Source organism: Pygocentrus nattereri, chromosome 24 (genome assembly GCF_015220715.1).
Source record: "Pygocentrus nattereri isolate fPygNat1 chromosome 24, fPygNat1.pri, whole genome shotgun sequence".
Lineage (NCBI taxonomy): Eukaryota > Metazoa > Chordata > Actinopteri > Characiformes > Serrasalmidae > Pygocentrus > Pygocentrus nattereri.
Window position 1 is genome coordinate 25287628 of NC_051234.1, and position 24963 is coordinate 25312590.

At 37.9% G+C, this 24963-nt stretch overlaps 1 protein-coding gene across 2 annotated transcripts; it reads left to right on the forward strand.

Annotated features, from left to right (window-relative positions):
* The first annotated feature begins 131 nt into the window (after positions 1 to 131).
* Positions 132 to 17956, forward strand: hnf4g (hepatocyte nuclear factor 4, gamma). 2 transcript variants are annotated; one of them, XM_017716603.2, is made up of 10 exons: positions 132 to 311; positions 10489 to 10657; positions 11387 to 11481; positions 12236 to 12342; positions 13977 to 14132; positions 14416 to 14503; positions 14595 to 14747; positions 14878 to 15114; positions 16149 to 16271; positions 16664 to 17956. In XM_017716603.2, the coding sequence occupies exons 2-10, from the start codon at positions 10494 to 10496 to the stop codon at positions 16795 to 16797; spliced, it is 1257 nt and encodes a 418-aa protein (XP_017572092.1). In that variant the 5' UTR covers positions 132 to 311; positions 10489 to 10493; the 3' UTR covers positions 16798 to 17956. The 2 variants fall into 2 exon arrangements, with proteins under 2 accessions (XP_017572092.1, XP_037389661.1); XM_037533764.1 differs by lacking the exon at positions 132 to 311 and adding an exon at positions 5736 to 5953.
* The last annotated feature ends 7007 nt before the right edge of the window (positions 17957 to 24963 follow it).

Here is a 24963-nt window from a genome sequence, read left to right on the forward strand (position 1 = left end):
TCATTTGGCTCTATTATGTGTGGCCTATTCCACGAACACAGCAACGATTCATTTCTTTAGCTTTTTATTGGGCCTAGTTACTGTTTAACATCCCCACCCAACTTTCAGTTTGTTTAGTAAATCGATCTAATGAGGCTACCCTGACACCATCAAGTGTGGCACTGAATTTCACTCGGCCGAGTGCGCCCTGGTTCTGTCTGGCGAATGAGCAGCACAAAGCAAAATCATTTATACAAGTGAGAGTTTTAATGTCACTGATACGATAGATTCGTGTTGGATCAATGCAGAAATCGCTCTTGGACGGGAAAAAGGTAAGACCTGGCTCTCCACAGCAGCTGTAGCTAGAGACCATGAGGATTGTGGATATCCTTTTGTTTTTAGTCTGTAACAGCTTCTTAGTCGAATGCTCCGTTCCACCTTAAACGAACAAGCGCCAGTACTTTAACTGCTGTTCTGTTTAAGGTGGAGCTGGAAATTGGAATAAGCAGCTAACCTCCGCGTCGTGGCCGCGCCGCTGTCTTCTCCATTGCTCAGAGCTGGTTAGCCTCTGTTCCTGTGGACTGTGTTGACCGGTCTGTGTAGCCTTTGTACATTGAACTTCATGACGTGAGCAGTGGCTGCTTTCATTTATGTTACCTGCACAGCTTTATAACTTCACATACGAGCTTTAGCCTTTAGGCTACGTTAGCAAAAATAATACCAAGAACTTGTAGAACTGTATTCTTCTCTAGTGCTTTTGTCGACCCTCTGTAGTAGTGGTGAAGATGAAGGTCAAGAGGCGTTTGTAGCTGGTAGCTAAATAAAATAAGACTAGTTGGTTAGTTTATATCATGTTTTGAAAAATATTACTGTGTAAAATTATTATTATTATTATGTCATATTATCTATAAGGAAAAAATGTGAGAAGTATAGAATTAATTCGACACAGCTGATTGCATTATAGGTGATTTTCACACACACACACACACACACACACACACACACACACACATATATATATATATATATATATATATATATATATATATGTATATATATTTATATGTATGTATATATATATATATGTATATGTATGTATATAAAATATGAGAGAGAGAGAGAAGGGGACTACTAACATGTAGTTTACCCTTAAAGGGGGACTCCACACATTTTTCCAAAATTTCTACTTGATGAAATGATCTGTTTAAGAGAAACCAAATTGTTTACAGTGGTGTATTTTAGTCCATTTCTTTCAATCCATTTACGGTGAAGGGGTACATGCAGGGTGTTTTAAGGCAAAATAGTCCCCTTTTTTAGATTTATTAGTATTTTACCATCATCAATGTTACTTATAAAACTCAGAAGACTCGTACAGGTTCACTGGTGGTTCGGCGTAGTAAATAAAACGGCTATATTTGTGTACACTAAGACAGCACACAATCCCACAACACAGTAAGACAGCACACAATCCCACAACACAGTAAGACAGCACACAGTCCCACAACACAGTAAGACAGCACACAATCCCACAACACAGTAAGACAGCACACAATCCCACAACACAGTAAGACAGCACACAATCCCACAACACAGTAAGACAGCACACAGTCCCACAACACAGTAAGACAGCACACAATCCCACAACACAGTAAGACAGCACACAGTCCCACAACACAGTAAGACAGCACACAGTCCCACAACACAGTAAGACAGCACACAATCCCACAACACAGTAAGACAGCACACAATCCCACAACACAGTAAGACAGCACACAATCCCACAACACAGTAAGACAGCACACAGTCCCACAACACAGTAAGACAGCACACAGTCCCACAACACAGTAAGACAGCACACAGTCCCACAACACAGTAAGACAGCACACAGTCCCACAACACAGTAAGACAGCACACAGTCCCAAAACACAGTGAGACAGCACACAGTCCCACAACACAGTGAGACAGCACACAGTCCCACAACACAGTGAGACAGCACACAGTCCCACAACACAGTGAGACAGCACACAATCCCACAACACAGTAAGACAGCACACAGTCCCACAACACAGTAAGACAGCACACAGTCCCAAAACACAGTAAGACAGCACACAGTCCCACAACACAGTAAGACAGCACACAGTCCCACAACACAGTAAGACAGCACACAGTCCCACAACACAGTAAGACAGCACACAGTCCCACAACACAGTGAGACAGCACACAGTCCCACAACACAGTGAGACAGCACACAGTCCCACAACATAGTAAGACAGCACACAGTCCCACAACACAGTAAGACAGCACACAGTCCCACAACACAGTAAGTGCATTCAGATATTTTGTCTCTGAAAGCTTTCTCATGTGAGCAGAAAAGCTCAGAAAATTTTATGAAGTTTAGACATAGTCTATGTTCCTTCACCTTTAAAGAACCTGCATTTTAAGTGAAACAACTTGTGCATAACAGATGATAATTGACATTTCCAGGCATCATTTTAAATAGCAATTCCATCAGGAAATGTGTTTTTGTTCAGTGCCCCTTGGTTCAGTTCAGAAGTCTAAAGACTATTGCTGCACATTTGAGATGTACAGTGGCCTTTAAAAGTATTTGTACATTTGTACCATATTAAAAATGTAAAAAGGGTGAATTCCTTTTTGGTTTGTCAGTAGTGCTGCATAACTGAATTGTTGAGATGTAAAGAAAGTAATTCAAAGTGGTTTGATGTAAAATACCTGAATAGAATTGTTCACAGTAGTGGTGATGGGAACCAGACATCCAAAACATTTAATGCCCCTAACAGTGAATCGTTATGAATATGCTCATATATGAAACATTTTTTTATGAAACTTTTGAGATTAGCATTTGTTCTAAAATGTTCATCATTCATGACGGATCCCAAAAGGAAACTTTTTTTCAGGTAGTAAATAAAATGCCTGTTTTTTATTTGCACTGTAGATGCCAAAACCTCTGGTTCTTATCACCACCACTGTAAATAAACCTGAAACAGGAGGCTTCTCTAGAACGGAGCTTTTTACTTTAAACTGTTCCAAATGATTGTATTTACATGTCTGAGATTGAATTATGTAGAAATGGTCAAACCAAGAGGCATTGATTTTAAATTCATTATACTTTTAGAGCCTTATGGATCTGTTTGATGTTGCGCTAAAGGTGTTTTTCATTTTATCAACAATTTATGTAGTAACCTAAAGAACTTCATCAAGTTTACCAATAGTTAAAGTGTCCGAATGCTTTTGGGGACCACTGCATTCACCATCGAGATATTATTATCAGCAGTATTAATAATGTTAGTAGTGTTAGTAGTAATAGTAGTATTAGTGTTAAACTGCATAGTTTTATCATGTTAAATTATATTATTAAAAAATACAATAAACTATCATTTTTTGTACACTTTCAGTTAATGCAAAATGCACTATGACCCCTCCTTGCTTCTATTTACAGTATTTGTTATAAAGTAATAAAGTGAAAATAGAGGGTGTGACCTCCATGCTGTCATGTGAAGGCCCAGAATACTTCCTCTTTTAAAGTGAAGCGTTCAGCTCATTGTTGGATTTCAGTTAAAATATAACTTCCTCCCACTCAGAATCCAAAGCTTGTTTGATTTGACAACTGATGTATTTTGATCCTTTTTTGTTGGACAAAGGTTTAGGGCCTTACAGTGTTTGGTCTGGTCATTCGGACATTCTTGTAAATAGCATACAACTCTTTTTTGGTAAAGTCAGGCTTTTAAAAATGTCATAGCCTGTTATTACTTATTATTACTTATTGTTCAGCTTATTTCAATAGTTTCCACTGCAGATTGTGATCATTTGTTACTGTTATTGCTTTAACAATAATATCCAACCTCACAATGTACTTCTCTGTTAGCACAAGTCATGAAGCGACTATTTTAGCAATATGGACAGAACAAGGCATTTAACCCAGCTAACTAGTTCGTGAACTGCGGTCCCACTGCAGCTTGTGTCAGCTGTGAGGGCTGTTTCATCTGAGAGTCATCGAAACGGCACCAGAGGTGTTTACAGATCTTCTCAATGTAAATCATCTTTAGGGATAAAACAATAAAACAGCTATAAACTGTTCTATGGCTCTTTGTCTTAAGAGTTTTAAATGACTCACAACAATAAGGACAATATGTGTGTACATATATGTGCAGGCAGAACACAAACATATATACAGTATTTAACAGAAAACTATACAGAACAAATAAACATAATGTTATATTTTTCACTATTTACTGTGTCCAACCTTTAATCTTATTACAGCTTCTGTTGCTTTCAGTTTATTTTTACACACCCCCAAAGTTCAGTCTTAGAAGTTGGTTGGATTTTCTGATCCAAGTAACACGTTCGGTGACATTAAGGCCTGGACTTTGGGGTGGACAGCCCATTGGTCTGAGAACACAAGCAGCTTGTTTGTTTCATTTGCAAATTTTCTACTTTTCTTGTACACTTAATTTCCTCAGTAAAGGCTTCGTGGCAGCTACACATCCTTTCAGACTCAGTGTTGAGTGGTCTTCTCACAGTGGAAGGATGGACAGAAACACCTGTGGATGTTTTCAGATCTGAAGCAGCTTGATTTTTGCCTCGCTCTCAAAGTTGAAAGCTTTAAGTGCTGTTTATATGAGGGTGACATTTTATGGTGGGCTACCAGGCCTTGCACAGTTGTTAGGAGACCTAGTTTCTCTGTAACTTTTAATGATATTAAGTACTCTGGTTTCAGATGCTTCTGTGTTTTTCCTTTTGAAAAATGAACATTTACTTAACGGCTGTTTTGAGTGAAATTAAATAAATGAATGGTGGTCTTTCACTTTCTGAGTGTGTTAAAACAACCTGACATGGCTTGTTTTTTTTAACTGTTTTCTTCTGCTTATTTTCTAAAATTATGAAAAGTTTTGTTTTTCAGTTTAGTTTTTATGTACTTTGAACTCTTCTGAAGTGCCTTGTATTTAAAATACATTGCAGTTATATTTAAAGTCTTCTAGCTTATTACTAATTGTTGGAAACCTAGAACTATTTTATACATTTATCTGCAACCAAAGTGGTTTTATATGATTGAACAACAATTCCAAAATTCTGAACAGTATTGTATCAATAGTGAAAAATATCCATTGACCAGCACTGCTTGATGCTAAAAGCTCAAACATTGATCACCAACTAAATATATTTTAAAATTTAAGTGTGGAAGAACTGTGATCTCATTTGATTTAGTTGGGTGGTCATCGTAGTGGAAGAGCAGATGTATATATGATCAGAGTTACAGTTATTTATGAAAAGATGATCTTATGGTAGCAGGAATTTAACATCATCAGTCTACATTTTAAGATAATCAGCTGACCAATTTTAATAACACCTGGACTGAATTTAGAATTTTTCATGAATTTGTAATGTTGGGTTTGTGGAAGCAGGGTGAATCTCACCTTCTTGTTATGACTACAGGGGGGTGACGTGTCCACCCATATTGTTGAATGTTTAGTCCTTTTCCATGGGAATAGTACAGTTAAAAACACTGTACACTCTTTTTAGTATATAATGGTGTTGATTTTCTGTAGATGTGAGTGACGTTGGAGGAGCTTTCAATAGGCCCAATATAACCTCACTTGTCGCTGGAAAGTAGTGTTATCTCTTCATCCTTCTGATAAGTTTTGGATAAGGAGTGCAGATAAGTTGGAAAAAGTTTTGTGTAAGGAGGTGAGGAGTCTTTGTCAAGGCTCCTCCCTTGTCTTGGAGGAGGACAAATCAGCATTCTTGAGAGATGGACCACCTTACGTTAGCCCTAGCAGTTTTGCACATAGACGTCCTGTTCCAGCTTTGGCAGAAATTTAGTAGGTAGGGATGAAGTTTTCCCCAACTCCTCTCTCCAAATCCCTGCTGGACATGGATGTGGCTAATTACTGTGAGGGCCTGGACCCTACCTACAGCACACTAGGCTTTGAGAATGCTGACATGCTTTATAGTGGGGGTGAGTGACCTGACAATATGGCTGTTTTGCATTTAACTCTTCTAACTGCTGGATTGCTGGAATGAGTTAGCATAGGCCTTCTTTTAAGATGTTTGTGAAGGTCTTTACTGCTTAAATTGGTGGATTATGGTTATAAAGGCTTTTGTTTAAGTCTAAAATAGTACTGATTCAAATAAAATACTGATTCAATTGATGCTTGAAATGGCTATTGCTAGTGTCAGTGTAGTACAAGGCTTTAGATGTGAGGCATATTTTGAGAAACTGAATGATTGTCCCTCAACCAAAAATGCTAATTATTAGCCAAAAACAGTGGATGTCCCTCAGCACACTATAAAATTCAACAGAGGGTTCGTAACAGCAATTTTATAGAAGTAAAGAAGTTCCAAATAAGTTGAGCTGCCTCAAATTTGGTAGGATTATAAAAAATATAAAAACATTAAGAATTATTACATAATCCTTTCAACTATGGAGGGGCAGTGTGGCAAAAATATATTATGGAGGTACCTGGAGACATTTTCATAATACAGAGTTACAGACAAAAAAGCACCAGTGGTGCCACATCTAAGTGCCACAGTGCTATTGATTTAATCTACATAATTTTGTGCTCCATTGAAGCTAATTAAACAGGACTAATTATGCTCCTTTCCTAATAAAACTTGTAGTCGGTTATAACATTAGGATTGCAAAAGAATAATGTAATGTACTTTATCACAATCACAGTTCAATGATGTCATACTGCCCACCCCTACTTTTAACTGTGTTCTGCTTCTGTGCTGATACAGACTAGTGGCGCTAATGATGTTATTTATCTCAGTCACTCGTTCTTCATTAACCAGATGGTGGCTTAAAATTCAGTGATGGCAGAGATCAGTTTATCTTTACTGTTCTGTACAGGACATCCATTTTCTGAGATAGTGACAGGCCATAAAATAACCTGAATGGGAAAACTATTCCAAGCAAAAAGCAGACTATATTACTCCAACACAAGCTACAACACAAGAGTTGTATATTCACAGTGAATGCGTAATTGAACAGAATGTTTGGTTGGCTACATTTAAGGTTGTTGAATTGGTGATTGTTATAATTATGGGCACCAGGGCACCAGTCTGATACTGGGAATCAGTATATAATAAAAATGCTGGATCAGATCTCAAAGCAATTAGGAATCTGAGTCAATCCTGTAACAAATTTATCATGAAATAGCACTCACTCATACTGTGTAATGATGATATTTTCATGGTGTACAGAAAAAAGTGACTCACAAAAACATATCACAGCAACATCACTTTACCTTCCAGTTTACTTACTTTTGGCTATAACTGTACTATATTTTATCATTGCATTGTTTCCTGTATTGTTAGTGGCCTTTGATGGTCTAATTAAATAAAAGTTGGCTGGATCAGTATTGGACAGCACTTAAGGTTTCAATATCAGTATTGGTTTGAGAAAAGAAAACCTGTTTTTCCTTCTATAGTTGGAGTGCTTGGACCCCTTCATCTCTTCTACAGTTAGCTTTACGTTGTTACGCTCAGTAAAGTATGCTCAAATCCAGCTCAATTTTTAGAAACTAATTTTTGTTTCATTTCAAACAGTGCAGCCATAGTAACTTGTTTTCTTTTCTCCCTGAAATTGAGAGCATAAAACATGTGCTGCGGTCTAATTATTAGCTCTCCCAAGCTGACAGGGCAAAATTGCTTCTCTGCGATAACCTGTGCGCTTCATTTTTTGCATTATGTTTTATTCTTAAATGAGGAAGGATCAGGTTGGGAATATGCTGAATCAAAAGAGATTGCTTTCAGCCCCCATTAAAATTCATCCTGAGATGTCAATCTCCATCGAATATCTGTCTGGGAGATAAAACACGAAGGCTAAATCCTAATTAAGTCTGTCCTGCATTAGAGGGAGATTTCAATCAGCCTCTGTGCATAAAAAGACTCCAGTCCCCTGCTGCAATTCTTTTGTTGAAATGTTATGATTTTGGATGCACAAAGGAATGATTGATTCCTATCCTCTCTGTGCTTGAACAGAGGGGTGCCGCTCTCTATTTCGCGAGCGGTTCTTCTCGGGCGAGGCCCCTTTGTTCACTTATGCAGAAGTTCTTTATTGAAATCCTCTTCCTCCTCATTAATGGCACTGATTGAGGGACGACAGAGCGGGCCAGGCCGCGGTGTGATAGACATATTTGCGCCTTTGCTTTGTGGGGGCTGCTAACCTCCTTGCTTTTCATGCTAGCTCTGCTAACTGCTCCTCATTTAGAGTACTTTGCGTAGCCGCTGGAAGCGGAGTGGACTTGCGGTTTCAACTTGTGTGCTTGACTTCGGTCTTTGTATAAATATCGTAGGCTGGTAATGGTCCTCTATGTGTCCTCACAGGGTAGTCATGGGCTTTTTTGTTCCATGTTTCAACTCCCTAAGTGATCATCCAGCCACCTATGGACTAGAGATGCATATTTTTAACAAGTAATGTGGTCAGAATGTAAATATTCAGACATAATTTCAGCAAAGGCCCCAACAAAGACACTTGCATAACATAAATGCAATGAAAAAAATTACCTGGTTCAAATGTGTACATTATTACCACATGAATGAATCATATCAACACAATGCTAAAAGTAAGTAAACTGGAAAGCAAAGTAATGTTGATGTAATGTATTTGGTTCATGTGAAAATGAAGTACATATTTGAGTCAAGTAATGGCAAGTCATAGCATAAAATCACTCTTTTCTTTTCTAACACCCATACTGATATTGTAATACTGAGTATTGGTCAATACTGATACAATCTGATATATTTTCTTTCAAGAATTCCACTACTTATTCAGATTTAGAGTGAATTCAAAGGGAATCCCACTCATTTCTCAAAATGTCTTCATAATTCCATTGTTAGGTGGTAAACAAAGTCATCCAGAGTGGTATGGTGTGAAGTGCTCCATTCTATATAAGCTCGTTATATAGAGATACTGTATATACTTGTTCAGTTGTTGTGTGGTGGTGATTGGAACCAGATGACTGACGAGTGTAGATGCAGCTAGGCTCATTTGTGGTATTAGATCATAAATAAATAGGTTATATTTGTGCTGTAGACACTGTGGCCCCTGGTTCCTATCACCACCGCTGTAAAGAAATGTGTCGGTAAGCTTCTCTACAATGAACCACGTCAGATCAAACCACTCTGAGTGACTTTGTTTAAAGACTGAAAATTAGAAGTGGTGGATTTCCTCTTGAAAAACTACTAAACTTAAAAATAAACTGGAAGCACTTCACATAAAATGAGAATCTAAAAGTAGGCTATCATGCTCAAAATTCCTAAAACACTGTATGCCATTTCATTGATTTGTTACAAGTTTGGATCACATTCATTCTTTATTCCCCTCTCATATCCTATCCAGTATTTTCTTTTAATATCAGCTCTGTACTCATGCCTAGTGTTTACATCTTTGGCTGTTAAAGTAATTTGTAAATAATGTAAAAACAAAACAAATGCTATTTGATAATGAAACCTTTGATACTGCCATACTCTTTTACACTGAATGACTTTTCACTGAACATTAGAGTTGACTCCGATTAGATTAGTTGATCTTTTTACAGTAGTCTTGAGGATACGTATTCACTATCTTTAATTAGCAAACATGCACTACCATTCAAATGTTTGCAATCACTGTTTTAAAGAATATTTATTAATACTGTTGCAGAGACATGTATAAAATGATACTAATATGATGAAAGATTTCAAGCAGTTTGTTGAAAGCTGCAAAAATGAATACATTTTTAATAATGCATTTGTAAATGATTCCATAATAATGTAGAAAATGGTGTAGTACTGAGAATGAACTTATAATAAAACTAAAATACTCATATCCAAATCTTACTGAGCAGATAGTTGTCCCTAGTAATTTTGTGATGAGAAATTAGTATGAATAGAGGAATTAGAGTGCATCAATTAGTCATATTTGATGTATTCTTTACCATGTTATAGCTTCTTGTAGTTCTCATAACACTTTAACCTGTGAATAAACCATACGTTTACATTGTGGTGTCTGCTTTAGAAATTTCAATCTAAACTGTTTAAGATACTATTGAACTTGTGTTAATATGACACATAATTCCAAACTTTTGGGCAGTTGAGTAAATGTACAATATTTTGTTTTTTTTTAAGTTGAATTAACTCCAACATCTCCAGGCATTTTGTTTTTGTTTTTAAAAAATATTTATGAAAGTAAACAAATATGCCTCTTTCCCATTGGAAAATGAATGAATTGTGCCCTATAAAACACATTTAAAGTACTCAGTTGGACCTTAAGGCCATTATTTTATCTTTGATGTTACATTTACATTAGTTTGTACTGTAGTGGACAAAGCTATATCTGTACAGTATCCTTGTTCTGCTTTGACTAAGAAAGTAGTTGGATTTTCATGCCTTTTACTACAGCAGTTGCGGCAGGGCTTCGCAAAAAAACCTGAATGGTTCAAATGGTAATCCCTTTGTGTGTGATTTAGTCTACTTTGCCACTGTTGCTGTTTGTTGTCTGATCTTCAGAAAGTATGCCAACGGAGCCCAGCATCATCCAGGGGGATAATGGGGTGAGCTCCAACTGCGCTATCTGCGGGGACAAGGCCACAGGCAAGCACTATGGAGCCTCCAGCTGTGATGGCTGCAAAGGCTTTTTCCGCAGGAGCATAAGGAAGAGCCATGTCTACTCATGCAGGTAGCTGGCACGCCCCTTCTGGAGCTGTTCACACATAGTGGCTCATGAAAGAAGTTCTAGTTCATTTTAAATGATCAAGGCCTCTAAAATCTTGATATTAGAATATAGTCCATATATATGCTGATTTACTAAAGTACTTTATTTGATCGAGGTTATTTGATCCATTTAATGAAGAAACAGATCTTATCTATTTTTGGGAATAGAAGAGTTTGTTTTAATATGAAAACACTGTTAAATATTCAAAATATACCATTCACTCTCTCCGTTTCATAAAATCCAAAAAACAGCCTGTTTGATTTTGTGATGTCACAGAAAACCCACAAATTTACATGCATCTGCCTATTCAGGGTACAGCAGTTTACGTGTTTAAGCCCAGATTGCTTTTTGAATGAGGCACAATACAAAGCTGGCAGTCAGAACAGAAGTCATTTATATACCAGTCTTAAAGGCACAGGAACAAAACAGCCTGTTTAATTTCAAAGAATAAATAGAGGTTGGAAAATCGTCATGTAAAAATTTGTTATGACTGTTTTGGTGCATAAACCAAATAAGTGATTCACAGGAACAAATAAAAAAAATTAAATACAAAGGGAAAAAACACACACACACTTGTATTGTACTAATACTTGCAGTGCATGATCTGCTATAGGTTACGTTTATATAGACCAAACTGCCTGGTGCTTGGATTAAAAAAGTCTAAAATCTTTGTTTTCTGACCCATTCAAACAGGTTCAATCGTCAGTGTGTGGTCGACAAAGACAAGAGGAATCAGTGCCGCTTTTGTAGGCTTCACAAATGCTTCCGAGCTGGAATGAAGAAAGAAGGTACACACACTTTCTTCTGCCAATAACTGTCACATGCAGAGAAAAATGCAATAAAAAAAGGCAAAGAAGGAAATAAAGAAAGAACCAAGATCAATGAACATGCAATTCCTTAATAACACGGAAGAGGGAAAAACTCAAATGAGTAAAGTGCTAAACACTGAAATGGGTTCGGCCATAAAAGCTCACACTGATTACACAAGGAATGTGCGGTTTATTGGATGTATAACCTTGGCTTTGGCTTTTATGATGGGCGATCATGTGCTCTCCACCTCACTTTCCATGCGTACATGTTGTTCAGTGCAGTGATCGGTTAAAGTTTTACCTCCCTCTCTTTCTTGCTCCGGCAGTTTTTTCTGTGCTTCAAAAGTAAAAGTAAAGATGGCAGTAAGCTTATGAATTATATGAGTTATATTCCCTCCTAAATATTTACTTCTCTTTCCTAATCTTTCTATATTAATTTCTTTTTTGTCATGATACTTTGTAGTAATAGTCATTTAGAAGCACCTATTATGAAGCCCTTGACGCTGGGTCAACCTTTATTAATTAGGTTCACCAGATAAGATGTTGAAGAGTAATGCTATTTTATTATCAGCTGAAAACAGACTACTGAAAGGCTACACTTTATGAGCCTTCTTTCTTGGAGTTGTAAAAGCTTGACAGGAGGTTAGTGAAACACCATCGTCTTAGCTAATCAGTAATCACTATGGGGTGTTATTAGCCCTCTAATCAGCCAGATTGTTTGTGCGTTTTTCAGCTGTGCAAAATGAACGGGATCGCATCAGCTCCAGGAGAAGCATGCAAGACTCACATGAGCTTCCCCCTATCACTGTACTGGCACAGGCAGAGTCACTGTCACAACAGGTCAGCTACTGATTGTGCACACACATGCACATTCATGCATATATATATATATATATATATATATATATATAATGCATATATATAATGTATATATGTACGCACATGTAGCTATATGTATTAATCATAAGTCAATGCAATACTGCGCAAAAGTTTAAGGTACCTAGAAAATTCTTGTCTAAAAAAACGTTTATCTGGGCAGTATATATTTAACTCCTTATAAAAACATTAATGTTAATGTTATTATAAATACAGATAAAATGAATACAACAAGTATACAATTAATACAGTAAGTGTTTTTACATATTTCAGTATGTCTCTTTAACCATTTCCAAAGTTCCTCACAGCAGTCCAGAATTAACAGTATATTTTATCCTACAGTTGGTTTGGTTGATCAATGTGCTCTATGTATGTATGTATATGTATATATAAATGTGCTGGTTTTATATATACATAGTGGGATTCAGCAAAAATTTTTCAGCATGTGTATATTATCCTCAGTTCTGATGTAAAAGCATTTTCATGATGTTGCTGGACAGAATTCCCAGAATACTGAAAGTGTGTAAGGTTGCATAAGGCAAAAGGGTGTGGCAGTGAGGGAGGGAATGGGAAATTTCCAAATGTTCCAGATTTTTTTTTAATGCATTTGCTATTATTGTAAAATGTGGAAAATACTAGAAGTGAGGAAAGCTCTTCTCTGAGTAGGTCTGTCTAAACATGGCTTAACAAAACCTTGTATCTCCCAAAAACAAACTTCACAGAAGAAGGAAAAGAACTTCCTAAGTTTCCATTCAAAATAATGTCGAAGGATTTTAAAAAAATTATTTAGGAGTCATTTTGGACTATTTATTGTCATGAATTTTTTGGTACAGTATAAACAGCACCTGGCATTTTCAAATTGTGTCAAAAAAGGAAAATACAAAATTTCAGCTAGACCCTAAACCTAACCTTAATGGTAACCTTAAAGTGACCAAAATGGTTAAAAATGAATAGCATCCAAAACAAATAAATAAATAAAATGTATTTGCCTTTTCAGTGTTTAAGTGACATGTGAGTCTTTTGCAAAAATCACTTGACCTTGTCAGGGCCAGGTCCTGCTGATTTTCCTCTGTTTTTTTTTTTTTGTTTGTTTGTTTTTTACATTTTTCATCCTGAAAATGCACAAAATTGAATAAAAGCGTAAAAACAACCTTACATTTTAGCAGAAAGCTTTGTATACTGTATCTAGCAATAACAAACTACTCAAAATGTGAAGATATTATTTGTTTATTTTCAGGGAACAACTTGAATGTTCCCTGTGACATTCCTCATTGACTTGAATTGTCCTCTGTGGCAATGGAGCTGATTAAAGACAGAAGGAAAGACAGATACAGAAATCTCATTAAAATAATTCTAAAGAAGGTCTCTATCTTCAGATATGCTCAGTTACAGTTAATGATGATGATGAGAGGTGCCATGTGCAATTTGCACAGTATTAGTCTCCGCATGAGCATCAGTTAACGTCATTAACGTTTCCAATCATCTGCATGACTACTTATGAGGGTTTACTCTAGGAGAGGCAACAGCTTGGGTAATTATTATAAACGGTTTCGGAGGATGCGCCAACTTCATCTCGCTCAACCTCCATCTGTGCGCAGATCAGTGTTGCCAGCCCGGCGGGCCCCGCTGACATCTCAAAGAAGAAATCAGCCACCATTGGGGACGTGTGTGAGTCTATGAAGCAACAGCTGCTTGTTCTGGTAGAGTGGGCTAAATACATCCCGGCCTTCAGCGAATTGCCTCTTGACGACCAGGTAATGGCCATTCGAAAGCCAAACTGCCTGCGCTAATTGGGGAGGCACTCTGCTTAAATTGCAGGGCCTTTTGCTCGAGCTCAATATTTGCTATTCACATGACTGACTCAATTTAGCCCTCCATTCAGCCTGCGCTTTGGTGCCCTGGTTTGTGCAGAATTTCTGATCTTCTCTGCCATGTCCATTGTTATTGTATTGATTGAGTATGCTTATTGTGGACCGCTGATGCTTTTTAAATGAGCTAAATGTTCAATCGGTTTCTCCTGTTGTTCCGGTCTTGCAGGTCAGTTTATTAAGAGCGCACGCAGGGGAACATCTTCTGCTCGGAGTGGCCAAGAGGTCAATGCCATACAAAGACATTTTGCTTCTCGGTAACTATTGATCACGAGCATGTCATTTACATGTGAGAGCACAGAAAAGGTACAATCACAAATAAGGCCAAATGCCCATTTTCCTTTGCAGGTAATGGCTGTGTTATTCACCGAAACTGCCCCGAAGCAGAGATCAGCCGAGTGGCTAACCGTGTCCTCGACGAATTGGTCGCACCCTTTCAAGACATCCAAATCGATGACAACGAATACGCAGCACTGAAAGCCATTGTTTTCTTTGACCCTGGTATGTGCTTATGTAAATAAAGAATCTGGCCATTTCCTCACACACTTTCAATTCTCCAAACGCCCCTGTGGAGTGGTCAATGGAGGCCTTAACTCATTTAAATTACTCTGGTTCTGTGTATGACCTTCAGATGCCAAAAGCCTCAGAGACCCCTCCAAGATAAAAAGTATGCGGTACCAGGTCCAGATGAGTCTGGAGGACTACATTAATGACCGCCAATATGACTCTCGTGGGCGCTTTGGTGAGTTGCTGCTGCTGCTGCCCACCTTGCAGAGCATCACCTGGCAGATGATTGAACAACTGCAGTTCATCAAACTCTTTGGCCTGGCCAAGCTCGACAACCTGCTGCAAGAGATGCTGCTGGGAGGTAAGGTTGGAGAAGGCTGTCTATTTGACTGCCTTCAAATTTAAAGCTGCACTGTGTAAGATTTGGGGATTTAGAGACTTTTCTGATGGAAATGTGTAATCACACGCAATGTGCAGAAGAAAATTTCATAACATGGATTGTGCTTCACCCCGCGACCCTGACGGAGAAGCGGCTTAGAAAATGGATGGATGGATGGATGGATGGATGGGTTGTGCTTCAGTCTTCTACTAGCAGAAGAGTTTGATATTTGCGCGTATGTATAGAAGAGTATAGAAAGTCAAAAATTGGTGGAGGATGTGACTTTATTATCTACTATTGCTATCATATTTGTCTTTGAGGAATCATTTTGTGATTTTGTGAGTTTGTTAGCCCGGTTAGCCTTGTAGCTCCAGTGCTAAACTAAAGAGGCAAAATTTGAACACCAAACATACCAAACTATTCTTTAAGGCTTAGAACATTAAGGCTTATAATTCAGTAACTAGAATTAATTAACAGTGCCTTTTGATACTGGCCAAAATATGAGTGCATACTTTTATTTATAATATTGTTAAAGTCAATTACATTTGATTTTAACATTCTAAAATCATTGTACTTGAAGTGTCACTTTATTATTTTACACATGTTAAAGTACATTTTATTTCATACATGTTAAAATAAATAATTTACATACATTTGTATACCTTTAGTGTGAATTATTTAATAATTACTATGAAGTTTATAATAAAAGTGTGTATTTATGAGTGAGGAGTGAAAGTTATGTTTTATGAAGTTAAATTGTTTAAAAACAACAACCTATTCCTGTCACCTTCAGCAGAGATTACTGCTGTCATTATACACTGAATAGACTGGCCTTTCCTAAAGCATAACACTATATTCCTGTGCTGGCACATTAGAGCTGACATGCTTAAGACCTAGACAAGTATATATTAAATATAGTGGAATATGTTACATCCATCTTTGGGTATGCAGTGTTCCCAAAGGAAGGGATTTGTCATTTTTAATCAATACCACAATCTATGTTGATTGCCTCCTAGGTCTAACTACAGAACAACCTCACTTGCATCACCACAGTCATCCCCAGTTGGCCCAGGATCCAATCACAGGGCAGACAGTGGTCATCAGCTCCCTTTCAGGCCCTGTGCATTCACAACAAATAGGTGAGAGAGTCATTTTTGACATCCGCTTTAGCATAATTATTGAACAGTATTACTCAATGTTATAGCAAGTGCATTTTCACCTGATGAAGTGGCACCAGCTGCACGGAAATGAAGTGCTAGTAATATTGTATGGATCCAGTACATTAAAGGATAATCTCAGGTTGCTGTGAAAACTCGGACTAGTTCCATCTAATTCCATGAAAGAACAAAATGTGCAGCTTAATTTATATAAGAATTTCTATAATTTATATCTTCATATGTTCAAAGAATTCAATAAAACATTTTTGTTTTGAAAAATGTGTTTTAAACACATTTCTACACAGAATTCAGCAACTGCCCAACAGTACTGCTGTAGTGGTCAAGATTATATCTTTTGTTCTCATTTTTTCCAGCTTCTCCAGACACCCCAATCCCATCTCCTCCTCAGGTTCAGACTCAAGAAATCTACAAGTCCTCCTCTAGTCCCACAATCTTAATGGCAGCACAGCCCATTTCCAGCAGACCCTCACCTGAAACTCCTCTCTGAGGCCTCTGAGGCTTTTGCATCCCCCCACAGGGGCCACCTAAACACAGCTGCAGCCCACTGTGTTTGTAAATGTGTAAATGGCATGAAATTAAAAAATGTACCCAATTAATTAGTATATTATTTAGAACTTTCCAGACCTTAGTGGTTATATGATGTAGTTGATATCAGAGAGAAAAAAACATACTTTATCTTATCAGACTTGGGTCAAATATGAATTTCACATATTTGATGATGTCTCAAAAGACATTATATTGATGAATTCAAAACACATTCATTTGTACCATTTAATTAGCATGTGCAGTCGCAGTGCATTTGAATTGATAACCAACAGGAAAACTCTCAGTTCTTGTAAATGTGCTGTGCTACATTTATTGCTGCAAAGTGCAGCCAAGACTTGGGTGGCAGCGTGAAGCAGTATTGTGTACCTCTAGGTTTTGGGAAGGCTTTTGCTGTACTTCTCTTCACCAACCTAAAAGGTGGCCAAAGGTGTGGCCCTATGGGTATAGATAAGATACAACAGCAACATTGGTCATGAGATCTTAAGCTGTCCAGTGGATGAGAGGGAATTGGCAAATGTATAGGTGACAAAAATGTACCTGTAATCAGGTTTTGAGTTGAGTCACAGAAGGGTTTCCACTGTTTCATGTTGTGTTAGTAGGCCCTATAGCCTTCAAGTTTCAGTGAAAGTATTTTAAGCCAGTATCTTTGAAAATACAATAAATCACACTAAATATAATTATCTGTGTTTGACCCAACTCTGATCATCACAGAAACAGATATTGCTTTAAGACTTCCATTTCACTCCTGCTGTCCCATATAGAAAATAAATGTAGCCTGTGTAAAGGCTGTGCATCAAATACATTTGAACATGTATGAAAATGGCCAAATATTATTTAGTGAACTTTCTGTATGGCATACATTTTGGTATGAAACTATGTATTTTAAATGTATGTCATATAAAGTATTTTTTTCCTGTATGGGATGGAAATTGGGTGGGAAGTCCTGAAATCCTGAAAAAACAAAAATACAGTCTACTTTTGATGTGTAAATACAGCATTAAAGGCCAACAGACATTTTAATTTGTACTGAACTGATTTTGTAACCTACAATGGGATGATTGTGTGTTCCAAATTATATTTAAATAAACTGTTAATTTAAACAGCTGGCTATGTATGTATTTTTTATTTGCTTATTCGTACATCCATAAATGTATTCATTTAAAAGCTATGAAAGAGCTAAGAGGAAAATACAAAAAGTGCATTGTGGATTTTAGGGCAGTTAAAGTGGCCGAAGCTCTCTCAGCTCCATGTGTGCTAACAGGCGCTTGGTTTATGACTGATTAGCCTCCCGAGGAGCTAATTTTATGGACAGGTATTAAAAGTTTTATTGATTTGGAGCCAGTAACATTTTGTTTAGGTTGACCTACGATTGTTTTTAATAAAAAAAGTCGAATATAAGCTGTTTTTAGCAAGGAATCCTTCGTGACTACAGTAAGCTAACGTTACATGCTAATCAGATAGCAGGGTTGGACGAGCTGCACATTCTGGAAGTTTCCACGGGAGTTTAACGGTAAGTTGGCCAATGCTGTTGTATTTTACAGTTAAATATAATATTTAGTTAGTATTCAAAACGCGTTCAGTACACGCAGAAATGTTCGCAAAGCGAGAGTGAGCTGTTGGGAGGTTTGGAGTCGAAAAACCAGTGTGTTTATAATTAGCGTTACATATGGGCGTTAAAATGGGGAAGAAAGGGTTAAATAGGTCTAGAGAAAAACATGGATATTTAACAATACTCACATTGGGACAGCGTGACTAGTACGTGCCAAATTATTGCTAGCCTGTAAACTACGAACACAAAGGCATTTATGACTATTTCTGTGTCAAAGTGGGATTCATACACTCCTGAGCACTTTTTAGGAATAGGCTAACTACACCTACTCATTTATTCAGCTATTTAACAAGCCAGTTGTGTGGCAGGAATACAGTGTATAAAGTCATGCCGATACAAGCCAGCAACTTCAGGTAATGTTCACATCAACACCCAGAATGTGGGAAAAATGTGATTTCAGCGATTTTGATTGTCGTGATTGGCCTGGTGCCAGACTCACTGGTTTGAGTGTTTCTGTAACCGTTGATCTCTTGGGATTTCCTTGCACAACCGTTTTTAGTTTACTCACAAAAGTGCAGCAAAGAGAAAAACATCCAGTGAGCGGCAGTTCTGCAGAGGGAGATGTCCGTTTGACAAGAGAGGTTAATGGAGAATGGCCAGCCTGGTTCTAGCTGACAGAAAAGCTCAGTTGACCACTCTGTACAATTGGTGAACAGAAAAGCATCTCAGAATGCACCTCAAACCTTGAAGTGGAGGGACTACAACGCCAGAAGACCACGTTGGGTTCCACTTCTGTCAGCTAAGAACAGAAAGCCGAGGCTGCAGTGGGGATAGGCTCAAAACTGGATAATTGAAGACATAGCCTGGTCTGATGAATTTCAGTTTCTGCTGAGGCACACAGGTGGAAGGCTCAGAATTTGGTGTCAACTGCATGAATTCATGGACCCAACCTTCATTGTGCCAGCAGTTCTGGCTGGTGGAGGTGGTGTAATAGCCGTGGGGAATGTTCTTGGTGCACTTTGGGTTGATTAATAACAATCAGTCATCACTTGAGTGCCACAGCTTATTTGAATATTGTTGTTGACCCTGTACAACCCATGAAGGGGTTTACCAGTCTTCTCATGACTACTTCCAGCATGATAATGTACCATGTCACAAAACATAAGTCATCTGGTTTCAGGAACATGACAATAAGTTCAGTCTTCTTCAGAGGCATTCACAGCCACTGGATCTGAATCCAGTAGAACGCTTTTGGGAGATAGGTAGGTAGAAAGATTCACAGCATAAAAATTCACCTGAAAAATCTGTAGACATTGCATGATGCAATCATGTCAATATACGCCAGAATCTCAAAGGAAATTTTCCAATCTCTTGTGGAATTTTTGTCACAAAGAATTTAAGTATTTTTAGAGTAAAAGGAGGCCATACTCAGTATTAGTATAGTGTTCCTAATAAAGTGCTTGGTGACCAAACGACACAGGAATAATGAAACAATTTGGAGTCAGCTGAATTAAAAGTTAAAAACTGCGTGGCCTGGTTAGGCCTGGTAAAACAGCTTCTGCATTTCAGTTAAAGGTGGGTGATGTGGCAAAAATAAAACACAGTGATAAATGAAGACATTTTCAGCATGCACAATATGTATTACCTTTGGAACAGACAGCATGCACCAATAAAACAGCACTGCCTTATTGAAAAAAAAAAGATGTGGAATTTGATTAGTATACTTAATAAAAAAATGTTTATCCTAAAATGGATTTTTTTGTATAATTAAATCATTAAGATTTTTAAAAAGTCACACAAAGTGGTTTGACATGAAATGAGCCATGATAAAGAAATGTAGCGAGTCAGAATATTTCGCAGTGTTGGGGATAAGAACAGACATCCAGAGTTCAATGCCTCTGAAAGACACCTCACAGAAAGTGGGTACAAATACAGCTCACATTGCTGTGTTTTACAATAATTTTATGAAAAGGTTTTGCCTTAAAACATATTTTTAAAAAATCCATTCATGGCAGAGAGGCACATGCAGGGCATTGTAAGGCAAAATTAAGCTTAAAGAAATTTTTTTTTTTTCACCTTTACCACTATTGTACCATTAACAACATTAAAAAACTTGGAAGACACGTGTAGGTTCACTGGTCATTTTGGACAGTGAATAAAATGGCTATATTTGTATTGTAGGCATTGTGAGCCTTGGTTCCTGCCGTCACCATTGTAAAATATCTGAATCAGTGATTGCTCTACAATGTACCATTTCAAATCAAACCACTTTGGCCTTTTTTTTTACATCTCACGGTTGAATTACGCAGAATTGTACTACTATATATTCTACTACTATGTATTCACTACAGGTACAGTTGACCGGTTGCCACCAGTCACTCAAATGGTTTAAATCTTTTTTATGATACATGCTGTTATTCAGGCTTATAAACAACTATGTGTTATGGTATACTTAGAAAAGTGTATCATGACATAGTTTATCACAATAACGATAACGTTTTTGTGATATTGCCCATCCAATTTTTAACATGTTGGACTCTTCATTAGAGGAAGAGGCCACAAAGAATACATTATCAAGATAAGTTTCTTTTTTTGATAAATATTCCATGCCTTACATACTTTGGGATCAGAAATAACAGCTATAGTGAAATCTGTGGTTTGTTTCATCACGCTGACAGCAGGTCCTGCGAGAACTGTAACAGAACTCATTTTATCACCCATCAAAAAGCCAATACTTTCCTAGGTGAAATATACGTATTGTGAACAGGCTAGATCTGCATTGGCAGCGGCTCAGCATTTATTGAAGCTGTATTTAGCTTTGGTGCATACCACTTTTCAGATGTTTTTTTGCAGAAAACAATCTCATATCTCTGGATGTGAATGCGATGGAGTCAGCTGCACCCAGCTATTATACTGCGGGAGAGCTGCCAGGAAGTCTAAATGGAGACAGAACAGAGCTAAAATAAACACAGCAAACCCCTCCAATCAACTCCGTAATGGAGTAGTGGCTTGCTTGGGGTTAAACTGCAAAGCTTGACATGGGAGAGAGCTGAGCATCCAGTGATCCTTAATGAACAACCGCACAATGCCGCGTGCTCTTATTGGTACACAAACCATTATCTTAGTATTCGAGGCACACATCTCATTTCAAGCATTCAGCTTTGTGTGACGGCGTGGTATTAAGCCTCTGTAAGCCTCCTCTGAGCAGAGTGGAGTGGGTAGAAAAAGCATATCCATTCTTTTCCCTTTGTGCAGAGGGAAATTCAACACCCTCCGCACCTTGACATTCATGACTGTGAGGATGTTCAAAGTGATTGTAATCCATATGATCTGCAAGTTGAATAAGGAGAATTTTTCCTTCCTTCTCAATTGCACGTCAGGCTCTGGAATAGAGTGGCACCATTTAAAACACTCTCTGCTGCTTGTTGATGGCTTTATCCACAAGCCGCCATGGATGATTTTATATTTGAGAGAATGGTAATCTATTTTTTTGTGGTCTAAGGTGAGGTTTTGGTTGTCTTTTTCAAAGTAAAAGTTTTTGAATTTTGTATTCTTCACGTAACATTATTGCCTTGTAATGTGAATATTGAATTGTGCCAAATTCTCTGTTCGTTTTTAATTCATTGTGCTTTTTTACACGGGAAAGATCAGATGGATCTCTAACTTTTGCTGTTCTGTAGTGGTGCCACCAGGTGTCAGTAGAGACCCACAGTAGCAGTGCTATTTGGGTTATTCTCTCTGGCTGGGAATGTGAACCAGTGGTCTTCACAAATCTCTCTTGATCTTTTGTTATGCTATTGCATGCAAAAGTGAATCTCTGTGCCAGTAACCTCATGGTGCCCCCGTCAGCCTTGGTAGTACCCCAACTTAGTTGATCCTTTGTTGTAGTTTTCCAGAGAAGATTAGTTAAAAGAAGCTTCTTGATAATAGCTGATGTTGACCTTGTTTTCTAGCCATGTTTTTGGTTAACTGAGGCAGTTTATTAAGATAATTAAGGTTTATGTTGTCGAATGAAGTCTTTAGCTTCTTTAGCTAAAGGCTTTGAACAAAGGAGACTCAGGCAAAGACAGCCCTACACACGTAGGCCACTCCTGGTAATGAAAGTCGACTACAGTTTAAAATTAATGGCGTCTGTCGGGCCGGGGACCAGCTTGCCATTCAATGAGAGATTAAGGGTAAAGATTATGCCCCATCGTTTTTCACCCACACATTTTACTCATAATTCTCCACTGTCTCCCTACTAGATCAACAGAATTTTTGCTGTTGGCAAAGGTACATGTAACTTTTTTCCCAAGCCACAGAGGCATTCACTACCTGTTCTGTTCCATTGAATGACGTCTAGGCCTTTTTTTCCAGTGGTCGCATGTCTTTCCTGATTAAACCTTTGCGGTTTTGGAAAAGAAAAAGGTAGGACCATTTTAAAAAAGGGCATGGAATCCGGGGTTCTCTCTCTAGACCACCACATTTCCTTTGACTTGTTTTATACAAAGTGAGGTTTTGAAGAAAGTGCTGGGCTAGAGGAGGGGAGGGAACACGCTTGGCCTTCGCTGACACCCCGCATTCTTGCATTATGTCCAGACGGGGACAGGAGAAAGCACTTGTAAAATGTATTCAATTCAAATCAAATTGGTGTAGCGCAGAGTAATCTTTTTCTATTAGATGTGTCACTTTTTGCAATTGTTCCTTAATATCCTTTACTGCTCCAATATAAGATTAGTGCTCTCTATGCTGCCACAGTTTCAGTGCCTTACTGAATTATTCACTGAGGCGTGACCTTCAGTTATCAGGTTAGAAAGACCTTGATTATAACAGGAAGTCAAGTGTAGAAAATCACCCTCTGCTAAAGGAAATGTTTCAGAAATTTAAATGGTTATGAGCATACACATAAATTGTAATACGAAATTAATAACTTGGGTTTGGTGGCTTTTTTTATACATGCTAAAAGAGCTCTCCTCTAATTTGTAAGGTAAATAATTAGGCCTGGTGTGTTTTTTCCCCATTTGAAACGGAGTTGGATTGCGAATTAACAGAGAATTATTTGCCATTTCATCAGTCTGATGAACTGCCGAAATAAACTCTGCCCCCGAGCCTTGTAGCTTTAGTGAGAGCATGCTAAAGAAACCAGGCAAAAGTTTTGCAAGTTATTTAATGTGGAATAATTTGCTTTCGCTCCTATTCCATCATGTTTAGTGATAGAACCGTTAATCAAAAAGAAAATGATGGCGACTCCTGCTGTCCAGGCTGATATGTTAGTCTCTGTGGGGTACCGGCAAAAACGCTCTACAGGCGCTTGCAGGAAATGAGGGAAACCGATTGCCAATAGTTTCACACACCTTAAAATTGCACCCCTGCATGCATTTTTGTCCTATGCAGTTGCTGCAAATGGATTTAAGCCCATTAGCTTCCACCATGGTGGAATAATAGATGTCTCATTACAGCTGCTGATAAATAGCATTTGCAGAGGACGTCTAGATTAGTATTAGTCCATGTGGAATAATACATCTGTCATCTTCCTGGTAAAGAAGGCCAGGGGACGAGTGTGGCCTGTGTTTTTTTGGAATGTTTGAGTGTAAAGATACTTATGTGTCAGCCTGCAAATGTGTTCATTCATAGCGACTGTTATGATATTGACAAAAATCCTGTGTCCTGTAAAAATAAAATAATTAGTTCATTATTAAATTTGTGTTATTTCTTCTGTTTTTACTAGAAGCACCACATTTCCTAATTATGCTGCATTTAGCCTGGAAGTGTGAAGTTGGAGCTCAGAATTACTTCATTTAAATCTCGGACATGCAGGCTACAAAGTGGCGCAAAAAACATTAAAGCGAGAACTGTTAGCAATGAACTAACCAACGAAGGTGACAACTAACATGTATGACATTACATTAATACATAGCTTAACCTACTGCTGTGTTTGTGTGTTGTCTGATCTGAAGCAAATCTCATGTAAGGGTAGAGAAGTGGTTCTTTATTACAACTGACGGTGTGAGCAGCCATATGATTTGACATCATAAGCTGAACTTGGAAGTTGACAGCCCCATCCTGTCTTTCCAAAGAGGAATTCCCAGATGAGGGGTTGTATTGTTTGATTTTTCCTAGTTGGAGGTGGGATATGTGAAGAGTTGGGAGCTTCAGTCGAACGCTGCATTAATAACATTAGTTAAATTTTCTGCTTCTATATATGGAAAAGCTAGCAAAGCTGACTGACAGTGACTGACTGACAGCTGTGACCCTTTTGTTGCTTAGCAACTCCAGCCCAAATCTGCCTCCTAAAACGCTGCAGTGTGGAACCCCTAGAAATTTGTTGTCCAGCTTAGTAGCATAGCAGTTTTTGAACTGCAGACTAAATGTTTGTTGTAGGTACGAATCCACATTCATAAATACACATACGTGTTCTCTAGAGCTTGTTCACCCTCACAACAAATGTTAATGCATTACTGGATGGAGCATGGATCGCTCAGTTGGTAGATCTATGATGTTTTGATTGTGTCTGATATTTTCATTGCAACCCATGTGTAGTTAGAATATAGTTAGTATAGTGCACTGAAAATGAAAAAA